Source organism: Emys orbicularis, chromosome 2 (genome assembly GCF_028017835.1).
Source record: "Emys orbicularis isolate rEmyOrb1 chromosome 2, rEmyOrb1.hap1, whole genome shotgun sequence".
In the NCBI taxonomy this organism is placed as follows: Eukaryota; Metazoa; Chordata; order Testudines; family Emydidae; genus Emys; species Emys orbicularis.
This window is the reverse complement of record NC_088684.1, coordinates 61,875,813-61,896,148: the sequence shown is the minus strand read 5'-3', so window position 1 is coordinate 61,896,148 and position 20,336 is coordinate 61,875,813. Positions and strand designations below refer to the sequence as shown.

Genomic DNA, 20,336 nt, shown 5'->3' with positions numbered 1-20,336 from the left:
TTTATTTCCAGACTTCTTCTCCTTGTCCAGATCTATTCTGCCCCCAACAATTTTTTTTTTTGGAAACTTTGCACTTTTAGAGAGAGGTAAGGGATTGACTCTGTGTATACAAATTTGAAGAGGGACAATAGGGTTGAGGTCTGTTATTTCTCACTTCTGTATATTTATTTATTTAAAAACTGTTGCTGTTATCTCTGGAGACACAAATCCACAGTTTGAGAACTGCAAAACTAAGCATCTCTGATGGTATCTTCTAGACTGAGCACTGAGTCCCATTGGGTAGATAGAAAGATTAACCTAATTAATCTGTACAGAAGCCCCTGGAACCCCATAAGATTGGGTCCCTAATCCATGAACTATTGACATTAGAGGGCTGCATTAATGTTGTATGTGCAATCTTAATTGTGGCATTTCGTAGCTTTCGAGTGTTTGACTTTGCAACCTTAACATGTTTTGTATATAATACACAATGTTTATTTTTCTTCTGAGCTGTCAAGATATAGGAGCGGTACTTACACATTTAAATTTCATTAGTAAAGTAATACGTCCCCCAGTTCAAGAATGGTGAATAGTTCTGATCCTCTGAAAATCTTCTAGGTCCCCAAGGAGCCTATACTAGAAAGTTAGGTTGTAACAGGAAGGAAGTTGCCCATGATGACTGTGCCTTTGTAGTAGAATTTTCCCTTACTCATATCAAAATGGAGTTAATGCCTGACCAGTGGAAATGACCCAAAGCATAAGTGCATTGTCATTGTGTATGACATTTGTATATGGATTCTTTTTACTTCAGATGGGATGGTTATTTATTTTAATACACATTTAAACAATAATAGCATTTATACTTGTGCTCAAGATCAAAGTTCCAAATCTGTGAAAAGTCCATGGTGTGTATGCCAGAAACTTTGGCTCTGATCAGATGGAAAATTAATCCCCCAAAACTAGGAACACATGAACTGTACTGAAATAATTTCTGTGCAAATTATCCAAATTACTGATGATTCCTGACTGGCATTTTATTACTGACTGGATCAATGAGTGGGGGTTTAAAAAAATTTCTAAATGGTTCATTTCGGCCATTCAAATGGAAATATTTTAACTTTTCATTTTGAAATGTTTCATTTTGACCATTACAAAGGGTTATTTTGACCATTTCAAAAGATTGTTTGAACTTTGTTTCAAAACAGCATTTAATTTATAAAAAATAAAAAATAAAACAAACTTTTTAATGTAGTTTTGGGTTGAACAAAACATTAACACAAATTTTTACTATTTAATTTTTTTTGCAAGGAAAAAAAATCAGTTTCAGTTTAAACTAACCCAATCTTTTATTTATTTATTTTTCAGTTTGCCCCCCCCCCAAAAAAACCCCAATTTGCTCACCACTAAATAATTTAGTGATGTCTCAGCATATAGGTGTAAGAGGAATAGCTATGAAGCTGCTCTGTACTCCGTGTAATATCCAATTCAAGACTGTTTTTATATCAAACAACACAGACCAATTTTCAGTGAGTTATAATTCTTGTCTTATATAAGTAAACACCATAGCAAATTCATCTTTGTTTTAATTTTGCCATTCTTCAATTTGCATCAATAGAATGAATGTTTTGTTCCTCTTTGTGATCTCGAAGAAATGGCGATTGGAAGGGCATATATTAACAGGGGAAAACATTTAACTGGAGGGCATAGTGTTGTAATTACAGCTGTATGTATGGGGTAAAAGGACTATGTATTATGTTTTGAATATCCAGGTTATTTGTGTGCATATGTTTAGAGAGAGAGAGAGAGAGTTTAAATTTAATATCGTACTGAATGAGAAACGGATGATGGCAGTAAAGGTTTTTTAAAATATTTAAATTACTCCACACATGCAGAGTTAATTAAAAATCAAATCTTTTGAGGTTTAACGCAAGACTCAATGCAAACAAAAGAGCTAGTTAGCTGTAAAGCCATTTTAAAAAATGCAATGTGTTAAATATATATATAAAATCACCAAATCATCCTTTAATTTTGACTTTCTTTGCATATTTACCAAAACTGTTCTGATCCAAACATTAAGTTTCATTTAGGGGCATTGGAACATAGGAATTGCCATACTGGAACAGACCCAAGGTCAATCTATCTGGTCTCTGACAATGGCCAGCCCCAGTTGCTTCATAGAAAGGTGCATAAAACCTTGCAATAAGTAGTTATGGAATAACCGTCTGCAAGAAAAGGTTTTCTTCTAACCCTAATATATGCACACATGGACTTATCCCCTGAATCCTATTAATTTTTTTAATATTTACTATTATAACACTGGATATTCTTATTACCCATAAAAATATCCAATCTTTTTTTAAATCCTGCTAAGTTCTTGGCCTCAATTATATGTTTTGGCAAGGAGTTCCTCTGGCTAATTGAGCCTTGTATGAAAAAAATATTTCCTTTTATCAGTTTTGATTTATCCATCTTCTAATTTCACTGAATGTCCCCTTGTTTTTATATTCTAAGAGACTGGGAATTTCTATTCAGCCTACTTCCCTACATCATTTTTTTTTGTATACTTTTTTCCATGTGCCCTCTTGTTCATCTGCTTTCTAAAATAAACAGTCCAAACCTTTCAATTGCTTTTTACATGAGAGTTTTTCTGTGCCCCTAATCATTCTTGTTGCTTATAGCAGGGATGACAACTCACTGGCACGGCGCCACCTGCTGGTCGTCCAGGGAATTAGCTCGCCAGCCTCCAGAGCGCCCTCTGCTGGCCGGTGTCTCTCCTTGCCACTGGCCCCCCATGTCCCTCCCAGACCCCAGTGCCCCTTCTCTCAGGGTTCTGCCCCCTGCAGTACCCCACAGTCTCTCAGGGTCTCCCCTCCCCAGGGAATCCCCAGCCCCCTATCCCCACCTCACCTCAGTGGCTACTGCCAGTCACCATCTAGCCCCATCTCACTGAGGAAGACTGCAGTCTATACCACTCATTGGCAAGGGGGGGTTGGACCTGCTGCCTCTGCAACCCGAGTACTGTTTCCAGCCTTTAGCAAGGCCTGCAGCCTGGGGGTTTTCCAGGCCAGAGCTCCCCAGCTACTCTGGCCTTCTCCCAGCCCTGTTCCAGTCTAGGTACCCTGCTCAGCAGCCAAGTCTCTCTCACTCTCTCTCTTGCCTTTTGAGAGGGAATCTCCCCTTAGCTTCTGGCCCCAGCCCTCTTATAAGGGCCAGCTGGGCCCTGATTAAGCTGGCCACAGCTGTGGTCAGGTCAGTGACTCTCTCAGCTTCTCACAGCTGTTTTCTCTTACCCTGCTGCAGCCCTCTCCAGGGCTGCTTTTACTCTTCCAGGGCCGGAGCGGGGTGATTACTCCACTACATTGCCTTTATCTGAATTCCCTCTCTTTCTGCTATTTGCTCTTTCAGATGGGGGACCATTACTGCACACAATATACTAGGTAAGGACATACCATGATTTATATAATATTTTCATATTATTCTCCATCCCACTCCTTATGCATCCTCATGTTTGTTTACTTTTTTAATCTCTGCTGCACATTGAGCAGAGATCTTCATTGAACTCTTCACAGTGATGCCCAGGGATGAAATCCTGGCTCCACTGAAATCAATGTGAATTTTGCCATTGATTTCAGTGGGGCCAAGATTTCACCGTAGGTCTTTTTTCCTGAACTGATGGCATTAATTTAGAACCCCATAAGGTGTGTGAGAATTTCCAATCATTCCCTTCAGTGGATACTCTTTTGCATTTTTTGAATATAGAATTTCATCTGTCATTTTGTTATCCATTCAACTGGTTTGGTTAGGTACTTCTGAAGTTCCTCACAGTCGTCTACAGCAGTGGTTTTCAAACTTCTTTCCTGGGGACCCAGTGGAAGAAAATTGTTGATGCCCATGACCCAACGGAGCTGGGGATGAGGGGCTTGGGGTGTTGGAGGGGCTCAGGGCTGAGGCAGAGAGTTGGGGTGAGGGGTGGGGGGTGGGGCCAGGAATGAGGGGTTCAGGGTGTGGGAGGGGGCTCTGGGCTGGGGGAGGGGTTAGGGTCAGGAGGGGTCAGGGCTCTGGGCTGGGGCTGAGTGGTTTGGGGGGCTCAGGGCTGGGGCAGGGGATTGGGGAGCGGACTTACCTCCAGCGGCTTCTGGTCAGCAGCGCAGCCAGGGTGCAGAGGCAGGCTTCCTGCCTGTTCTGGCACCACAGACCACGCTGCGCCCCGGAAGTGGCCAGCAGCAGGTCTCCTAGGTGGAGGAACGCAAGCGGCTCCACGTGGCTCTCTCCTGCAGGCACTGCCCCCCCCCCAGCTCCCATTGGCTGGGAGTGTGACGCTGGTACTTGGGGCGGGGGCAGCCCGTGGAGCCCAGTGGCCGCGCTGCCTAGAAGCCGGACCTGCTGCTGGCTGCTTCCAGGGTGCATCACGGTGTCGGAGCAGGTAGGCGCTAGCCTGCGTTAGCCGGGCAGCACTGCCAACGGGACTTTTAATGTCCTGGTCGGCGGTGCTGACCAGTGCCAATGGGTCGCTGAGCAAGGCTTTACATGCTTATAGGCCTTACAAGCCGCAATCCAGTACTGGGTCATGACCCGAACTTGGAAAAACACTGTTCTGCAGACTTGACCAACCTAACTAATTTTGTGTCATCTGCAAATTTTATCATTTTAATTCTCAACCCCTCTTCCAGATCATTAATATATTAAAAACCACCAGTCCTGGTACAGAAGCTGTGGTACTTCACTTTTTTAGCCTTTTGCCATGATGAAAATTGATAAAAATATAATAAACTTTTACTGTATGAATATATATGTATGTAAAACTACCATTTTGCATGTATTTCATCACAAAGCATGTTGGAAATGAACTTTCTGTAAAAACAGTAACGTACTCTGGAAGGGCAATTTACTATAGAGGAGTGAATATAGGACTAGGAGCCAAGAGCTCCTCCACTTCTCAACTCTGTCACTGATTCGTTATGTGGCCCTGGAGTCACTTCATTCTTTTTGTGTCTGTTCACATCCAGGCTGTATCTAAATCTTTCTGAGTCTTTCTGCATAACAACTCTAATATACACTGTTTCCTATCCATCACAGCTAAAACTCTAGTCCAGGCTCCCATTGTCTCATGTTTCAATTACTGCAGCATCTTTTTCTTTAGCCTTGACAAAGTCAAACATGTCCCACTCATTTCCCTTCAGAATGCTGCTGCAAACATCATTTCCCTAGTCCTTTGCTTTTACCACATCACTCCTCTCTTTGCATCCTTCCGCTGGCTCCCCCTTCTCTACTGCATCAAAGGGTATGTCTACACTACAGGATTAATTCGAATTTATATAATTCGAATTTAGGAAACCGATTTTATAAATTCGAATGTATTCGGCCACACTAGGCACCATTAATTCGGTGGTGTGCGTCCAAGCTACCATAGTAGCATCGATTTCCAGAGCGTTGCATTGTGGGTAGCTTTTACATAGCTATCCCATAGTTCCCGCAGTCTCCACCCCCCTTGGAATTCTGGGTTGAGACCCCAGTGCATGATGGGGCAAAAAACATTGTCGCAGGTAGTTCTGGGTACAGCCTCCCCCTCCCTCCCTGAAAGCAACGGCAGACAACCATTTCGCGCCTTTTTTCCTGAGTGAACTCTGCAGACTCCATTCTGCATCAAGCATGGATCCCGTTGTGCTCCAGAACGCAGTCTTGAACATTATAAACACCTCGCGCTTTCTCGTGGAGTTTATGCTTACACAGGACCAGAAAAAAGAGGCGAGGAGGAGGAGGAGGAGGCGGCGATTGCAGCGCAGCGACCAGCGTGATGAGGACATGGACACGGACACAGAATTCTCTGAGACCGCGGGCCCCGGTGCTTTGGAGATTATGATGTTAATGGGCCAGGTTATAGGCTTTGAACGCCGATTCTGGGCCCGGGAAACAAGCACAGACTGGTGGGACCGCATAGTGTTGCAGGTGTGGGACGATTCCCAGTGGCTGAGAAACTTTCGCATGCGTAAGGGCACTTTCATGGAACTTTGTGACTTGCTTTCCCCTGCCCTGAAGCGCCAGAATACCAAGATGAGAGCAGCCCTCACAGTTGAGAAGCGAGTGGCGATAGCCCTGTGGAAGCTTGCAACGCCAGACAGCTACCGGTCAGTCGGGAATCAATTTGGAGTGGGCAAATCTACTGTGGGGGCTGCTGTGATGCAAGTAGCCAAAGCAATCACGGAGGTGCTGCTACGAAAGGTAGTGACTCTGGGAAATGTGCAGGTCATAGTGGATGGCTTTGCTGCAATGGGATTCCCTAACTGTGGTGGGGCAATAGATGGAACCCATATTCCTATCTTGGCACCGGAGCACCAGGGTACCCAGTACATAAACCGCAAGGGGTACTTCTCAATGGTGCTGCAAGCACTTGTGGATCACAAGGGACGTTTCACCAACATCCATGTGGGCTGGCCGGGAAGGGTTCATGACGCTCGCGTCTTCAGGAACACCAATCTGTTTAAACGGCTGCAGCAAGGGACTTACTTTCCGGACCAGAAAATAACCGTGGGGGATGTTGAAATGCCAATTGTTATTCTTGGGGACCCAGCCTACCCCTTAATGCCATGGCTCATGAAGCCATACACAGGCAGCCTGGACAGGAGTCAGGAGTTGTTCAACTACAGGCTGAGCAAGTGCAGAATGGTGGTAGAATGTGCATTTGGCCGTTTAAAAGGTCGCTGGCGATCCTTATTGACTCGCTCAGACCTCAGCCAAACCAATATCCCCATTGTTATTACTGCTTGCTGTGTGCTTCACAATCTCTGTGAGAGCAAGGGGGAGACCTTTATGGCAGGGTGGGAGGCTGAGGCAAATCGCCTGGCTGCTGATTACTCGCAGCCAGACACCAGGGCGATTAGAAGAGCACACGATGAAGCGCTGCGCATTAGGGAAGCTTTGAAAACCAGTTTCATGACTGGCCAGGCTACAGTGTGAAATTTATGTTTGTTTATCCTTCCTGAAAACCCGCCCCCTTTATTGACTCATTCTCTGTAAGGAACCCACCCTCCCCCTTCCCCCAGCTTGCTTTCAAAGGAAATAAAGTCACCATTGTTTAAAAATCATTTATTCTTTATGAATTGATTATAAAAAGAGGGAGAGAACCTGAGTGGGGTTTGGGAGGAGGATCAGCGGGAAGGAAAAGCCCAGTAAAAAAAGGTTAAGAAAATGGCAGCCTTTTGCTTGGGCTGTCCACTGGGGTGGAATGGGAGGGTGTACGGAGCCTCCCCCCCCGTGTTCTTACACATCTGGGTGGGGAGGCTATGGAAAATGGTGAGGAGGTAGGGGGGTTATACAGGGGCTGTAGCGGCACAGAACCTGAGTGGGGTTTGGGAGGAGGATCAGCGGGAAGGAAAAGCCCAGTAAAAAAAGGTTAAAAAAATGGCAGCCTTTTGCTTGGGCTGTCCACTGGGGTGGAATGGGAGGGTGTACGGAGCCTCCCCCCCCGTGTTCTTACACGTCTGGGTGTGGAGGCTATGGAACATGGTGAGGAGGTAGGGGGGTTATACAGGGGCTGTAGCGGCACTCGGTTCTCCAGCAGCCGTTCCTGAAGCTCCACCAGACGCCGGAGCATGTCTGTTTGCTCACGCAGCAGCCCCAGCGTTGCTTCCCGACTCCTCTGATCTTCCTGCCGCCACCTCTCATCTCGAGCGTCTCTCCTCTCCTCACGTTGGTCCCTTCTGTCCTCACGTTGGTCCCTCATGTCCTCACGTTGGTCCCTCCTGTCCTCACGGTCACTGGCTTCTTTCCTATACTTGCAAACCGTCTCCTTCCACTCATTCAGATGAGCTCTTTCATTCCTGGTGGATTGCATGATTTCGGAAAACATCTCTTCTCTCGTTTTTTTTTTACGACGCCTTATCTGGGATAGCCTTCGGGAAGGAGGAGGGAGGCTTGAAACATTTGCACCTGCTGGAGGGAGTGAAAAAAGGAGAGAATTTTTTTAAAAGATACATTTTTCAGAACAATGCTTATACTCTTTCACGGTGTATACTATTCACATTACATAGCACATGTGATTTCTGTGCAAGGTCGCATTTTGCCTCTTAATATTGAGTGCCTGTGGCTTTGCTGCTAGAGATCACAGACGCAGGTCGGGGCAACAGAATTCACCTTGCATGCTGCCATGGTAAGCCACTGTCTTTAGGCTTCTGCGCCCTGCTTTCCCACATACCAAGCAAAGCCCGTTGTGCTGCAGTTTTCCTGTTAGCTTGTTTTCTGCTGCTGAAGGTTAACACCCCCCCCCATCCAATTCTCTGGGATGAGTGCTTTATCCCTCCCCCCACCGCCTGGCTGGTATCAGGGAAGATCCCTGCAGGAACCAAACTAACACCCCCCCCCCACCCGCCATGAATTCTCTGGGATGAGTGCTTTCTCCCTCCCCCCACCGCGTGGCTGGTATCAGGGAAGATCCCTGCAGGAACCAAACTAACACCCCCCCCCCACCCGCCATGAATTCTCTGGGATGAGTGCTTTCTCCCTCCCCCCACCGCGTGGCTGGTATCAGGGAAGATCCCTGCAGGAACCAAACTAACACCCCCCCCCCCACCCGCCATGAATTCTCTGGGATGAGTGCTTTATCCCTCCCCCCACCGCCTGGCTGGTATCAGGGAAGATCCCTGCTAGCAAAACGCGAAAAGCTCTGGGCCAATCCTCCCCCCCCCCCCCTTGCACTTGGCTAAATGCAGGGAAGGATTTCTTTTCAGCCACAGGCAAACAGCCCAGTAGGAACGGCCACCTCAGTCCCCTTAATTAAATTCCCTTATTTCAACCAGGTTACCCTAAGCGATATCACTCTCCTGAGGATTACACAGCAAGATAAAGAACGGATGTTGCTTGAATGCCAGCAAACACCGGGACCATACGCTGCCAGGCTCTGTCAGGCAATGATACCAGATTACTTGCTACTAGCATGGCGTGGTCAAGTGTCCTACCATGGAGGACGGAATAAGGCTGCACTGCCCAGAAACCTTGTGGCAAGGCTTTTGGAGTACCTCCAGGAGAGCTTCATGGAGATGTCCCTGGAGGATTTCCGCTCCATCCCCAGACATGTTAACAGACTTTTCCAGTAGCTGTACTGGCTGCGAATGCATCCCAAGTGCTCAGGGCAAATTAATCATTAAAAATGCTTGCTTTTAAACCATGTTTTATATTTTAAAAGGTAAACTCACCTGAGGTCCCTTCCATGGGGTCATGGTCTTGGGTGCTGGCTTGGGAGGCTTGGGAGGGTACTTCAGTCAGGGTGAGAAACAGTTCCTGGCTGTTGGGGAGAACGGAGAGCTGGGTGCTCTCTGCCAGCTCGTCCTCCTCCTCCTCCTCTTCCCCTTCCGCGGAATCATCAGGTGTCCCTGATGAGATTATCCCCAGCTCGGAATCCACAGTCAGAGGTGGGGTAGTGGTGGCGGCCCCCCCTAGAAATGCATTTAGCTCAGCGTAGAAGCGGCATGTCCGCGGCTCTGACCCGGAGCGACCGTTTGCCTCCTTTGCTTTTTGATAGGCTTGTCTGAGCTCCTTGACTTTCACGCGGCACTGATCTGTGTCCCTATTGTGGCCTCTCTCCATCATGCCCTTGGAAATTTTTTCATAAGTTTTGGCATTTCGTCTTTTCGAACGCAGTTCAGCTAGCACTGAATCCTCTCCCCATATAGAGATCAAATCCAGTACCTCCTGTACGGTCCATGCTGGTGCTCTTTTTCGATTATCAGCCTGCATGGTTACCTGTGCTGATGAGCTCTCTGTGGTCACCTGTGCTCTCCACGCTGTGCAAACAGGAAATGAAATTCAAATGTTCCCGGGGCTTTTCCTGTCCACCTGGCCAGTGCATGCGAGTTCAGATTGCTGGCCAGAGCGGTCACAATGGTGCACTGTGGGATAGCTCCTGGAGGCCAATAACATCGAATTGCGGCCACACTAACGCTAATTCGAATTGACAAATTCGATTTTGGCGCTACTCCGCTCGTCGGGGTGGAGTACAGAAATCGAATTAAAGGGCCCTTTAATTCGAATTAAATGGCTTCGTTGTGTGGACGGTTCCAGAGTTAATTCGAATTAAAGCCACTAAATCCGAATTAAAGGTGTAGTGTAGACCAGGCCAAACATAAGCTACTTCCCTCACTTTCAACAGTCTTGATGGATGACCTAGCCCCACCCTACCTCTCATCTCATTCGCTATCAAAAGGTCGACTTCTGCCTCTGATTGGCCCACGATGCCAACCTCCGTTGCCCACTTGTTAAAGTTTCAAACAAGAACCTTTGTGCTTTCTCCCATGCTACCCTTCATGCTTGGGAGGTGCTCCCCAAAAACAAAGCTCCCTCATTATCCTCCTTCAAATCCCTCCTCAAAACTCTTCTTTTCAGTAAGGCCTGTAAAAAATTTGACAGCAGTTAAGCCACTGGTATGCTGAAACCATTGCCTTTCATGCTGACCACTATTGTCTCATTGTTTCCTTGAACTCCCCCGTTGGCCTTTCTGCATCCATTTGTTGTTGCTTGTGTTTTACTTAGACTTTGTCTACACTACAGGTTACTTCGGTATAACTTGTATCGCTCAGGGTGTGGATGAACCATACCTTTGCACAAGTCACGTAAGTGATACTGACCTAAGCGCTGGGGTAGACAGCGCTATGTCAGCGAGAGAGCTTCTCCCACCGACATAGCTACTGCCTCTCTCGGTGGCAGGAATTATGAAGCAGAAGTGAGAGCTCTTTCCCATCGGCTTAGAGTGGCTCCACCACAAGTACTACAGTGCAGCTGCAGCCATGAAGCTGCGCCACTGTAAGTGCTGTGGTGTAAATGTAGCCTTAGACTGTAAGCTTTCTGGGGGACCATCTTTTCTGCTTGTTCAGTGCCTAGCACAGTGTGGTCTTGGTTCATGTCTAGGGTTCCTAGGCACTCTGGTAATACAAATAAATAATAATAATGCTTTCCTATCTGATGGGAGTGTTGTGAGGGTTAATGCTTGTAAAGGGCTCTATCATTAGTAAGTATTGTTATGCATCTTGGGGAGAAATTTCACTATTTTTTTTCTTATCAGTGTGAGAAGAATTACAGGTCTCAGAGAGAACTTGAATCTGAGAGGCCATTTTTCAGGAGTTGTGTTGTTAGAAGAACGTTCCATCTGTCAGAGAAATTCTCACCTTTGTTATATTATCAATGAAGTTCAGTAGTTATTAATTTTCTTAATACGCCATCTTTAAATTATACACATTTGAAAAATAGTTTTGTAACAAAATATTTTAAAGGAAAAGGGTGAACTATTGAATGATATCTCACTGTATTTAATTTCAGATACAGTTGCCTATTTACAGCAAATGTTTGAACTGAACAGGGTGTCGTGAATCAGCCTAACATAAAGGCTCAGTTTTCTTGAATACATCACATTCCTTAAAGACAAAGTAAATAATTCCTGCTATGTAAGCAAACAAGTTATACCTTTGAATTAATCCCCAAACACATTTTGTACATTTCAAACCATGTAACGTGTGACACCATAATACAGACCAGTACACGCAATGTTTAATTTATATTGTAAACATATATTACTGCTACACTTAATCTACAAAGCAGTTTGCATTTGTTTATGTGTGTCGGGGGGTGTGGATTACAGGACACCTTTCACGTGACAATGAACATACATTCACATTTTCAGAGAAAATTCAGAAATTTAAGATCTTAGATTATTGGGGTGAAATCCTGACCCTATGGAAGTCAGTGGGAGTTCTGCCATTGATTTCAGTGGAGCCAGGATTTCATCCACAGTGTAGAAAGTGTATATCTCTTTGGACTTGTTTGTATTTCTTTAGACATCCTTGTGTTTGCTTTTTAGTTGAAACTTGCATTGCACTGTATATAGTTTTATATTGCATTTGTTCCTACATAACATTCTGTGAATCCTTCGTTCTGGGTATGGTACAGTACCTACTCTGTATTGATTCATTAAGAGTATCACTGCATTGCCCGCTGCTTTAAGTTAGTTCTGAGTGCAATTGTCTGTCAGTTTTGCCCACCCATTTTGGACATCACCAATCTCCACCACTGCTAGGGACAAATTAAATTTCACTTTTACTTGATGTGGTTTTACATACATTTAAGAATCAATTCTCTCTCTCATCCATTAACAATATATCAGAAATTATAGTTTGTCTGAAAATGTGTTTTAACTTAAATATATCTGGTGTAATAAATATCATAATTTTCAAAAAGGACAAGGTAGATTAGCTTTGTGAATTTGTTGATGTTTCTCCTTGGTTTGCATTTTCTGCTTGCACTGAGTGATTCAAAAACTGTCCTGTAGCTCCAATATATAACCTGGATCGCATTGGCCATTTCTGAAAGACAGGATACAAACAACGTGTCCAAAAAGTGAGTCTCTCTAAAACATGTGATATGATTTCTGAAATATAAATGAATGCAAAACTTCAAATAGTAATGAAGTCACAATAAAATAGATACAAAAGTCTATGGTTATCTCCAAAAATGTTTGGTTTTCATGTCAGTGCTCAAATAATAATGAACAAAATTATTAAATTGTATAATGTAGAGTTGCTGAAAATCCCCATGAACCAACAGAAAAAAAATGGTAAATTGTATTCATGTGCAGAATGTAAACAAATGTTGTAGCTGTATATTAGGTAAAAACAGAACATTCCTGTATATGGCAACAGGAATTCTATTTTGAGCTTGTGGTGACAAATCACTTAGGCCGTCATCCTAGTGTTTGGGCGGATTGCTGCATCTATGAAGAACCCAGTTGACTTCAGTTTTTCCACATGCTATCAATTGCTGTATCGGAGCCTGAAAACTGACTACATAACAATGGCACTTAACTCAATATATCTGCTCCCTATCAAAATCATATCTGATCACTCACGATTTTTTATTCCTGTTGGCTCTTGCAGATCCAACACAGTTCTAGGAGAGAAAGCTGGAATATATTTCTTCTTGTTCATTATCAGAACAGTTTACTTATTTCCAATTACAAGGCAAATAATTTACACTGTACACATTTACTGACAGCACTGTGGTTGTACAGTTGGCATTGAGGGCATAACTTCAGGTATTGGAATTACATAGATACAAATGAGGACGATATTTAGGATGCATGAGAAGGAAAGAACTCGGATTCTGGGTTGATTCTGTAGGGCTGGGCATTAGAAAAGCCAACCTTTTCTAGACATTTGATATAGAAATAGCTGAGACACAATAAATAAGGCACCGCACGATGCTATTTGTACAATGACACTTTTCAGAGTAGAGCTGCACCTTCAGTGTCATTCTCATGAGGTTGACTTCAGTAGGGCCAGGATATCACCCATGGTTTATAATGGCATCAGAACCCATCAAGAAAACTCAGATTTAATATCACTAAAATAAGAGTGACAAATAAACAAACATGGATATATAGGCATAATTTCATTGAGGAGTTCTGGTGTAAGAGTAGCACTCTCATGTCTTAAATCAGAGGGTACGTCTTCACTTACATCCGGGTCCGGATGTAAGCAATCGGTTTTCTGAGTTCGATTTATCGCGTCTGGTTAAGACGCGATAAATCGATCCCGGATCGATCCCGGAAGTGCCCCGGATCGATCCCGGAAGTGCTCGCCTTCGACGCTGGTACTCCAGCTCGGCGAGCGGAGTACGCAGCATCGACGGGGGAGCCTTCCTGCCGCGTCTGGACCGCGGTAACTTCGGACTAAGGTACTTCGAATTCAGCTACGTTATTAACGTAGCTGAATTTGCGTACCTTAGTCCGAAGTGGGGGGGTTAGTGTAGACCAGGCCCAACACTGAATTTCTACTGTCACATATATGGTACCACTATATCCTGGTTTTGTAATATTAGACATACTGATTGAGATTTCAAAGTAGTGCAGGGCATTTAACCATTAATCTTCCAATTTCAAAATTATTGTGTATTTTCATCTTCAAAATTGAGTTTCCATTGTCACATATACGGAACCTATTTTTCTATTTCATATTTTTAAATAAAAGTTAGTGGTTGAGATTTCAAAGCAGTTCAGGGGATTTAGATACACATTGTTGGGGGGGGGTATTTATTTATTTATAGCCACTTTATGGCTTAATGTTTTTAACATTGCTACTTTTGTGGCAACCCCCTTCCCTGTCTCCCCGCTGTTATTGTAGAGGTGCATTGTTGTTTTTAATTTATATTTCTGCAGCTTTTGTAGTTTGTTTTATTATAAAAGGATTTAGAGGTTGGTTTGTTTTTTCTAATTTTGGTTTTTGCTATATATTATGTTTTTTAGTTTTTATGTAAAAAGATGTTGAATTTTATAAAAACATTGAGGTAATAAAGCCAGATAAAACTAACTACTTGTGTTTGGCTTGAGAGGGGAAAAAATAATAATTCAGCAAAGATTGCTGGGAAACATTGGCAGCTGCTTAAAAAGTGTGTTGGTTAGTTTTTTGCAACTTTGAATGAAAGATTTAAATGGATTTTTGGTGGAATTTTTAAAAAGCTAATTAATTTTAAGCATACCAAATGGTGTTTTATAATCCAGGAGTGTTTGTTTAGGTTTTAAAACCTTGCATAATTACAAAAATGTATTTTAAATATTTTGCTTAACACCTTTGGTGTTGCTCAAATTATTTTTTAGATAATTATACCCAGATTACATTTTTTACTTGTACATTTGAAGGCAGTTAAGTTTAAATTGAACCTCCCCCTTTTTTCTTAGTGATTTTGACTAAATTGTTTATAATTATATCATTAGAAGTATTGGGTTTTTTGTTGTTGTTGTTGTTGTTGTTTTGGCCTACAGCAATTATTTACAGACCATTTTGGGGGGGAAATGGTTTTTTTTGTTTTTTTTTTTTAGAATGGCTGTACAGGTTTTTGGAGACAAAAGCATTGTGGTGGTAGTTGTTACCACCTGACCTTTCATTGCATACATTGTTTGACTAAGAGGGTTTAACCAGGCGAGAATGCACTGAGTTGTACTGTGGTAACCATGTTTTATTATTAAAATTAAGCAATCTTTAAATTTACTTTTATGTTTAATACTTCTATTGTACTAACTTGCTTGATATTTTTAGCACATTGTAAAGTTTTTAACTTCTGCATAAATACAATTTTTTTGAAAGTAAAACGTTAAAGCAAAGTGACATTTTTAGCCAATGTTTTGGGTGGCTTTGAGCTTATTTTTGTGCTTTTTTGCACATATTTTTAGCTGCAATTACTTTTTTTTTTTATGATTGCCCCGGGTTTTGCTCTACCAAGCATTCTTTTCCATAGGTATTAAAAGTACATTTTAATTTTTTTATGTTACTGAATTTTTAGGAGAGAATTTTATACTATATTTTAGTAACATGGATTTTTTCTTGCATTTCTTGTCTAATACTATTTTCTGGAGTTCATTCTCCACCCAGTTCCAGTCTTCCCCCTATCCCTTTCCTGTTGAGTCCATAGGAACCTCCTTTAAATCTAACCCACTCCTCCAGTGCCCTGGAAACCTCCTCAAATTGAAATTCTTTCAGTGCCATTACTAAACTGCTGAGTTGCAATCCTTGAGAGTAAAACTACATGTATAATAAACTAAATTACCTGCTCCAGATGAATGGAATTTGGAATCTTAGTCACGGAACCACTATGTTAGGATTTTTTTTAAGACCATTTTTTACTTGACTTTTTAAGAACGTACTTTGACTTTAGATTTTGTTACTTAGGTATTTTTTTATTTGGCATACAGCAAAACTATGCTAAGTTGATTAGGGTGTACCACACATCCAGAGTTATACAGAAAACCTTATAGATAGATATATACATACATACACACACACAACATTGCATTTACTATACATTGCATTACATGTTTTGGGATTGGCTTAGTTATTTCGTAGGAACCAATTTTTTTACAGCATGCTTTGTTCACGCACTGTTCATATATGACTTACTCTTTACCTTTTTATGTTTTAGGCTTATTTTGTTTATTGTAAATTTTTAGGGTGTTTCCCCTTGTTGTAATTAGTTCAAACATTTTGGTTTTTTAGCTTATTGACTCATTTACCTATTTTAGTTACCACAGACATTTTGTTTTTAACCTGATAATTTATTTCCCTTCCTAATGCTAACTTCCAAAAAACGAGGATTTACCCGTAAGAATGGCCCTACTGGGTCAGACCAAACGTCCATCTAGCCCAGTATCCTGTCTTCCCACAGTGGTCAGTGCCAGGTGCCCAGAGGGAATGAACAGAACAGGTAATCATGAAGTGATTTATCCCCTGTCGCTCATTTCCAGCTTCTGGCAAACAGAGGCTAGGGACACCATTCCTGCTCATCCTGGCTAATAGCCATTGATGGACCTATCCTCCATGAATTTATCTAGTTCTTTTTTGAACCCTGTTATAGTCTTGGCCTTCACAACATCCTCTGGCAAGGAGTTCCACAGTTTGACTGTGCGTCGTGTGAAGAAATACTTCCTTTTATTTGTTTTAAACCTACTGCCTATTAATTTCATTTGGTGACCCTTAGTTCTTGTGTTATGAGAAGTAGTAAACAACGCTTCCTTATCTACTTTCTCTACACCAGTCATGATTTTATAGACCTCAATCATAACTCCCCTTAGCTGTCTCTTTTCCAAGCTGAAAAGTCCCAGACTTATTAATCTCTCCTCATACGGAAGCCGTTCCACACCGCTAATAATTTTTGTTGCCCTTTTCTGAACCTTTTCCAATTCCAATATATCTTTTTTGAGATGGGGCGACCACATCTGCACACAGTACACCTCTACCTCGATATAACGCTGTCCTCGGGAGCCAAAAAAAACTTACCGCATTATAGGTGAAACCGCGTTATATCGAACTTGCTTTGATCCACTGGAGTGCGCAGCCCCCCCCCGCCGCCGCCGCCGCCCAGCACTGCTTTACCCCGTTATATCCGAATTCGTGTTATATCAAGTCACATTATATCGGGGTAGAGGTGTATTCAAGATGTGGGCGTACCATGGATTTATATAGAGGCAACATGGTATTTTCTGACCTATTATCTATCCCTTTCTTAATTATTCCCAGCATTCTGTTCGCTTTGACTGCCGCTGCACATTGAGTTGATGTTTTCAGAGAACTATCCACAATGACTCCAAGATCTCTTACTCGAGTGGTGACCCCATCATTTTATATGTATAGTTGGGATTATGCTTTCCAATGTGCATTACTTTGCATTTATCAACATTAAATTTCATCTGCCATTTTGTTGCCCAGTCACCCAGTTTTGTGAGATCCTTTTGTAGTTCTTTGCAATCTGCCTGGGTCTTAACTATCTTTTGTAATTTTGTATCATCTGCAAATTTTGCCACCTCACTGTTTACTCCTTTTTCCAGATCATTTATGAATATGTTGAATAAGACTGGTCCCAGAATAGACCCCGGGGGGACACCACTGTTTACCTCTCTCCATTCTGAAAACGGACCATTTATACCTATCCTTTGTTTCTTATCTTTTAACCAGTTACCAATCCATGAGAGCACATTCCCTCTTATCCCGTGGCAGTTTACTTTGCGTAAGAGCCTTTGGTGAGGGACCTTGTCAAAGGCTTTCTGAAAATCTAAGTACACTATATCCACTGGATCTCCTTGGTCCACATGCTCGTTGACCCCCTGAAAGAATTCTAGTTTAATTACTTATGTTAAGCCAGGCCTACAACTGTCTATTAATTTTAAAATTATAAAATAAAAACAAGGATATTTGGCTCACTTTGAAAGGCAATAAAATATCTTTCTCAACATTTTTATTGCAACAAATCTGATATGAGATATGAAATGGATCACTATATATTAAAGTATCTGAAAATTATCTACGTTAGTATCTTTAAATGTAATCATGTTTCTTATTCAGCATATATAAATTGTACTTGCATTTTTATTTTAACTTTCATACATTTGTGTATGGTAAATATTTGTTATGCTTGTGTGTTGTAACTATCGATTTTTATAATCTCAAATGTTCACAGCTAGAGCCTTATTAAAAGTGAATACTGTGATTTGACCACAACATACCTTTTTGTATTACCAACCCCAATTTAAAAACAAAATTACTATTGAGAGGATTAGAAAATGAGCCAACTATTCAGTTTATTATAGTAGCCAAAGAATTGTGCATCTGTATAGTTTGACTACCCATATTAGTTAAATGCTTCCCCGGCGTCTGTCTTTTTTTAATGGTTTCCAAATATTACAAGAGCCAATCCTGCTCACTGCGCTCAGTCAGCTAGTTCCATTGAAGTCAGTGGGGTGAGTCATGTCAGTAAGGGGCAGAATCTGTCCCGAAATACATAACAAATATTGACTATTCCATGAAATATAGCCAACTTCAAGTTAAAACTTGATTTAATAGATTAAATATTAGATGTTTTGTTTTCTTAAGCAGTCTCTACTTTTTCTAACTGATTTAAGTAACTCTCTTGTGCTTATAATGCCATGTGAACCAGTAACCTACATCTCTGAAAATGTACATTTATTTTTAAAGTATGAACAATTACAGTTTCAGGACTATGAAAATGAACTCTCCTTGATTGTCTTGGGAACTAATATTCAAGGAACTTGTGGGAAATCAGAGAACATTTCAAGATTAGTCCTAATTGAATCATCCTGAATTCACCAGAATCTTACATGTAAAAAAACCAAAGTATTTTTAACACACACACAAAAACAAAAAAACCCCATGATATTAGAATTGAAGGAAAATAATTGAAGATACATAAATTCATCTGTCCAATGCATTTGAGAACTTTTTTTTATCCCAAACTACTCCTTCATAATAATGCTTTTCCCCCCTCTGCTGCCTCACAAGTTTTTCTGAAGGAGAGCTAACACTATGGTTAAAAACTAGAGTGAATGCTTAACAAAGAGACCTTAAAGTGCCCTTATATATTGAATGCATATGCAGCCAAGAAGAATTAGTGCCCCACCTAACATCTTGACCTAAACCTGCGACTGGATCAGTGAGAGAAAGCGAACAACCCTACTTATAGCACCAAGCACTGTACTGTTTGGAATCCTCTTATACCCAGGTATAGTCACTAGAATTGGTACTAAAAGATTTTGTGACCCATACTCTGGGCTTCCATTACTACCTTAACAGTGAGCCTTTGCACTAGGCCCCAGTGTCCTACTGCTGCCCATTTCATTCAGTTGTGCCAGCTTTAACTATGCTAAAGAGCTTGGGCTTTTCTATTTTAAACCCTGATCCAAAGCCCATTGAAATTAGTGGAAGGACTCTCATTAACGCCAATGTGTTTTGGATCAGGATCATTGAAATCGGTGGGAGTTTGGTGCCTAAATACCTTTGAGGATCTGGTCCTTGGTGCCTAAAGATTGTGGTGATTGGAACTACTCATATTAGACATTATTTTTGATTTAGCAGGGTAAATATGAAGATTCTGGCTGTCCCTCAGCTGCTTACCTTGACCGGGTGCAGGTAGCCATCCCCTCTCAGGGTGCCCAAGCCCTCCCCAGGCAACTCTTCCTCATCCTGTAGGCTACGGGTGAGGTGTGCAATATACGTGGTGGCCAGGAGCAGCACATCCAACTTGGAGAGCTTGGTGTCAGGTGGCACAGAGGGCAGGGTCCTCTGCAGCTCCAGAAAGGCATGGCGCAGGGTCTGCACTCGGCTACGCTCCCGGGCAGCATTTGCAGCTGCTGGTCTCCCAGCAGTTGCCCCAACTCGTTGTCCGGCTGAGGAGGAGGAGCAAGAATCACTGCCAGATGCTGGGGGCAGCAGTGAGTCAGGCTCCAAACAAGAGCTGGAGATCTCCTTGCTGTTCTCAGATACATTTCTACAGTCCATTTGTGACTTCCCAGGTGGACAGGGACCTGTAATCAACAAGAGCAGCTCTGAAACCATCCAACCCCTGCAGCAGTAGCAGTGCTGCAAACCCATGGTGAAGCTCAAAAACTTCAGCAAGAGAGCAAATAGACCTTCACTTGCAGTGCAAAACCTTTCTGTCCCAAACCCACATGCATGTACTCAAGTGTAACATAAGCCATCTAATACGCTGGGACAGGAACTGTGGATGACAACTTCATTCCTCTGACACAATGGACCTGTCTACAGCAAGAATGTGTACAAGAGAGCTTTCTTAGGAATCAGTCCAAGACTGTGGAAACAACTTCCACAGGATCTAGGAACTACCAAAAACCTCAACACCTTCCATTCAACTGGACGGTTCACTTCTTCAACCTTGTCTTTGCTAATATAAACACATCATATATTATATAAATTCTCACACTATTTTCTCCCTGAGAAAGGGAAGACATAAAGAAGGAAAGACCATGTTTGACTGATGCCAGTAATGTCACTTGCACTATTGGTTGTTGTATAAGGAAT

General features: G+C 42.4%; 1 protein-coding gene across 1 annotated transcript; it reads right to left on the bottom strand.

Moving 5' to 3' along the window:
- Positions 1-12,209: 12,209 nt before the first annotated feature.
- TCF24 (transcription factor 24) lies at positions 12,210-19,889 on the bottom strand. Its single transcript, XM_065397616.1, has 2 exons — positions 19,413-19,889; positions 12,210-12,323 (listed from the first exon to the last, which is right to left on the bottom strand). Exons 1-2 carry the CDS (start codon positions 19,887-19,889, stop codon positions 12,210-12,212), a joined length of 591 nt encoding a protein of 196 aa, XP_065253688.1.
- Positions 19,890-20,336: the final 447 nt, after the last annotated feature.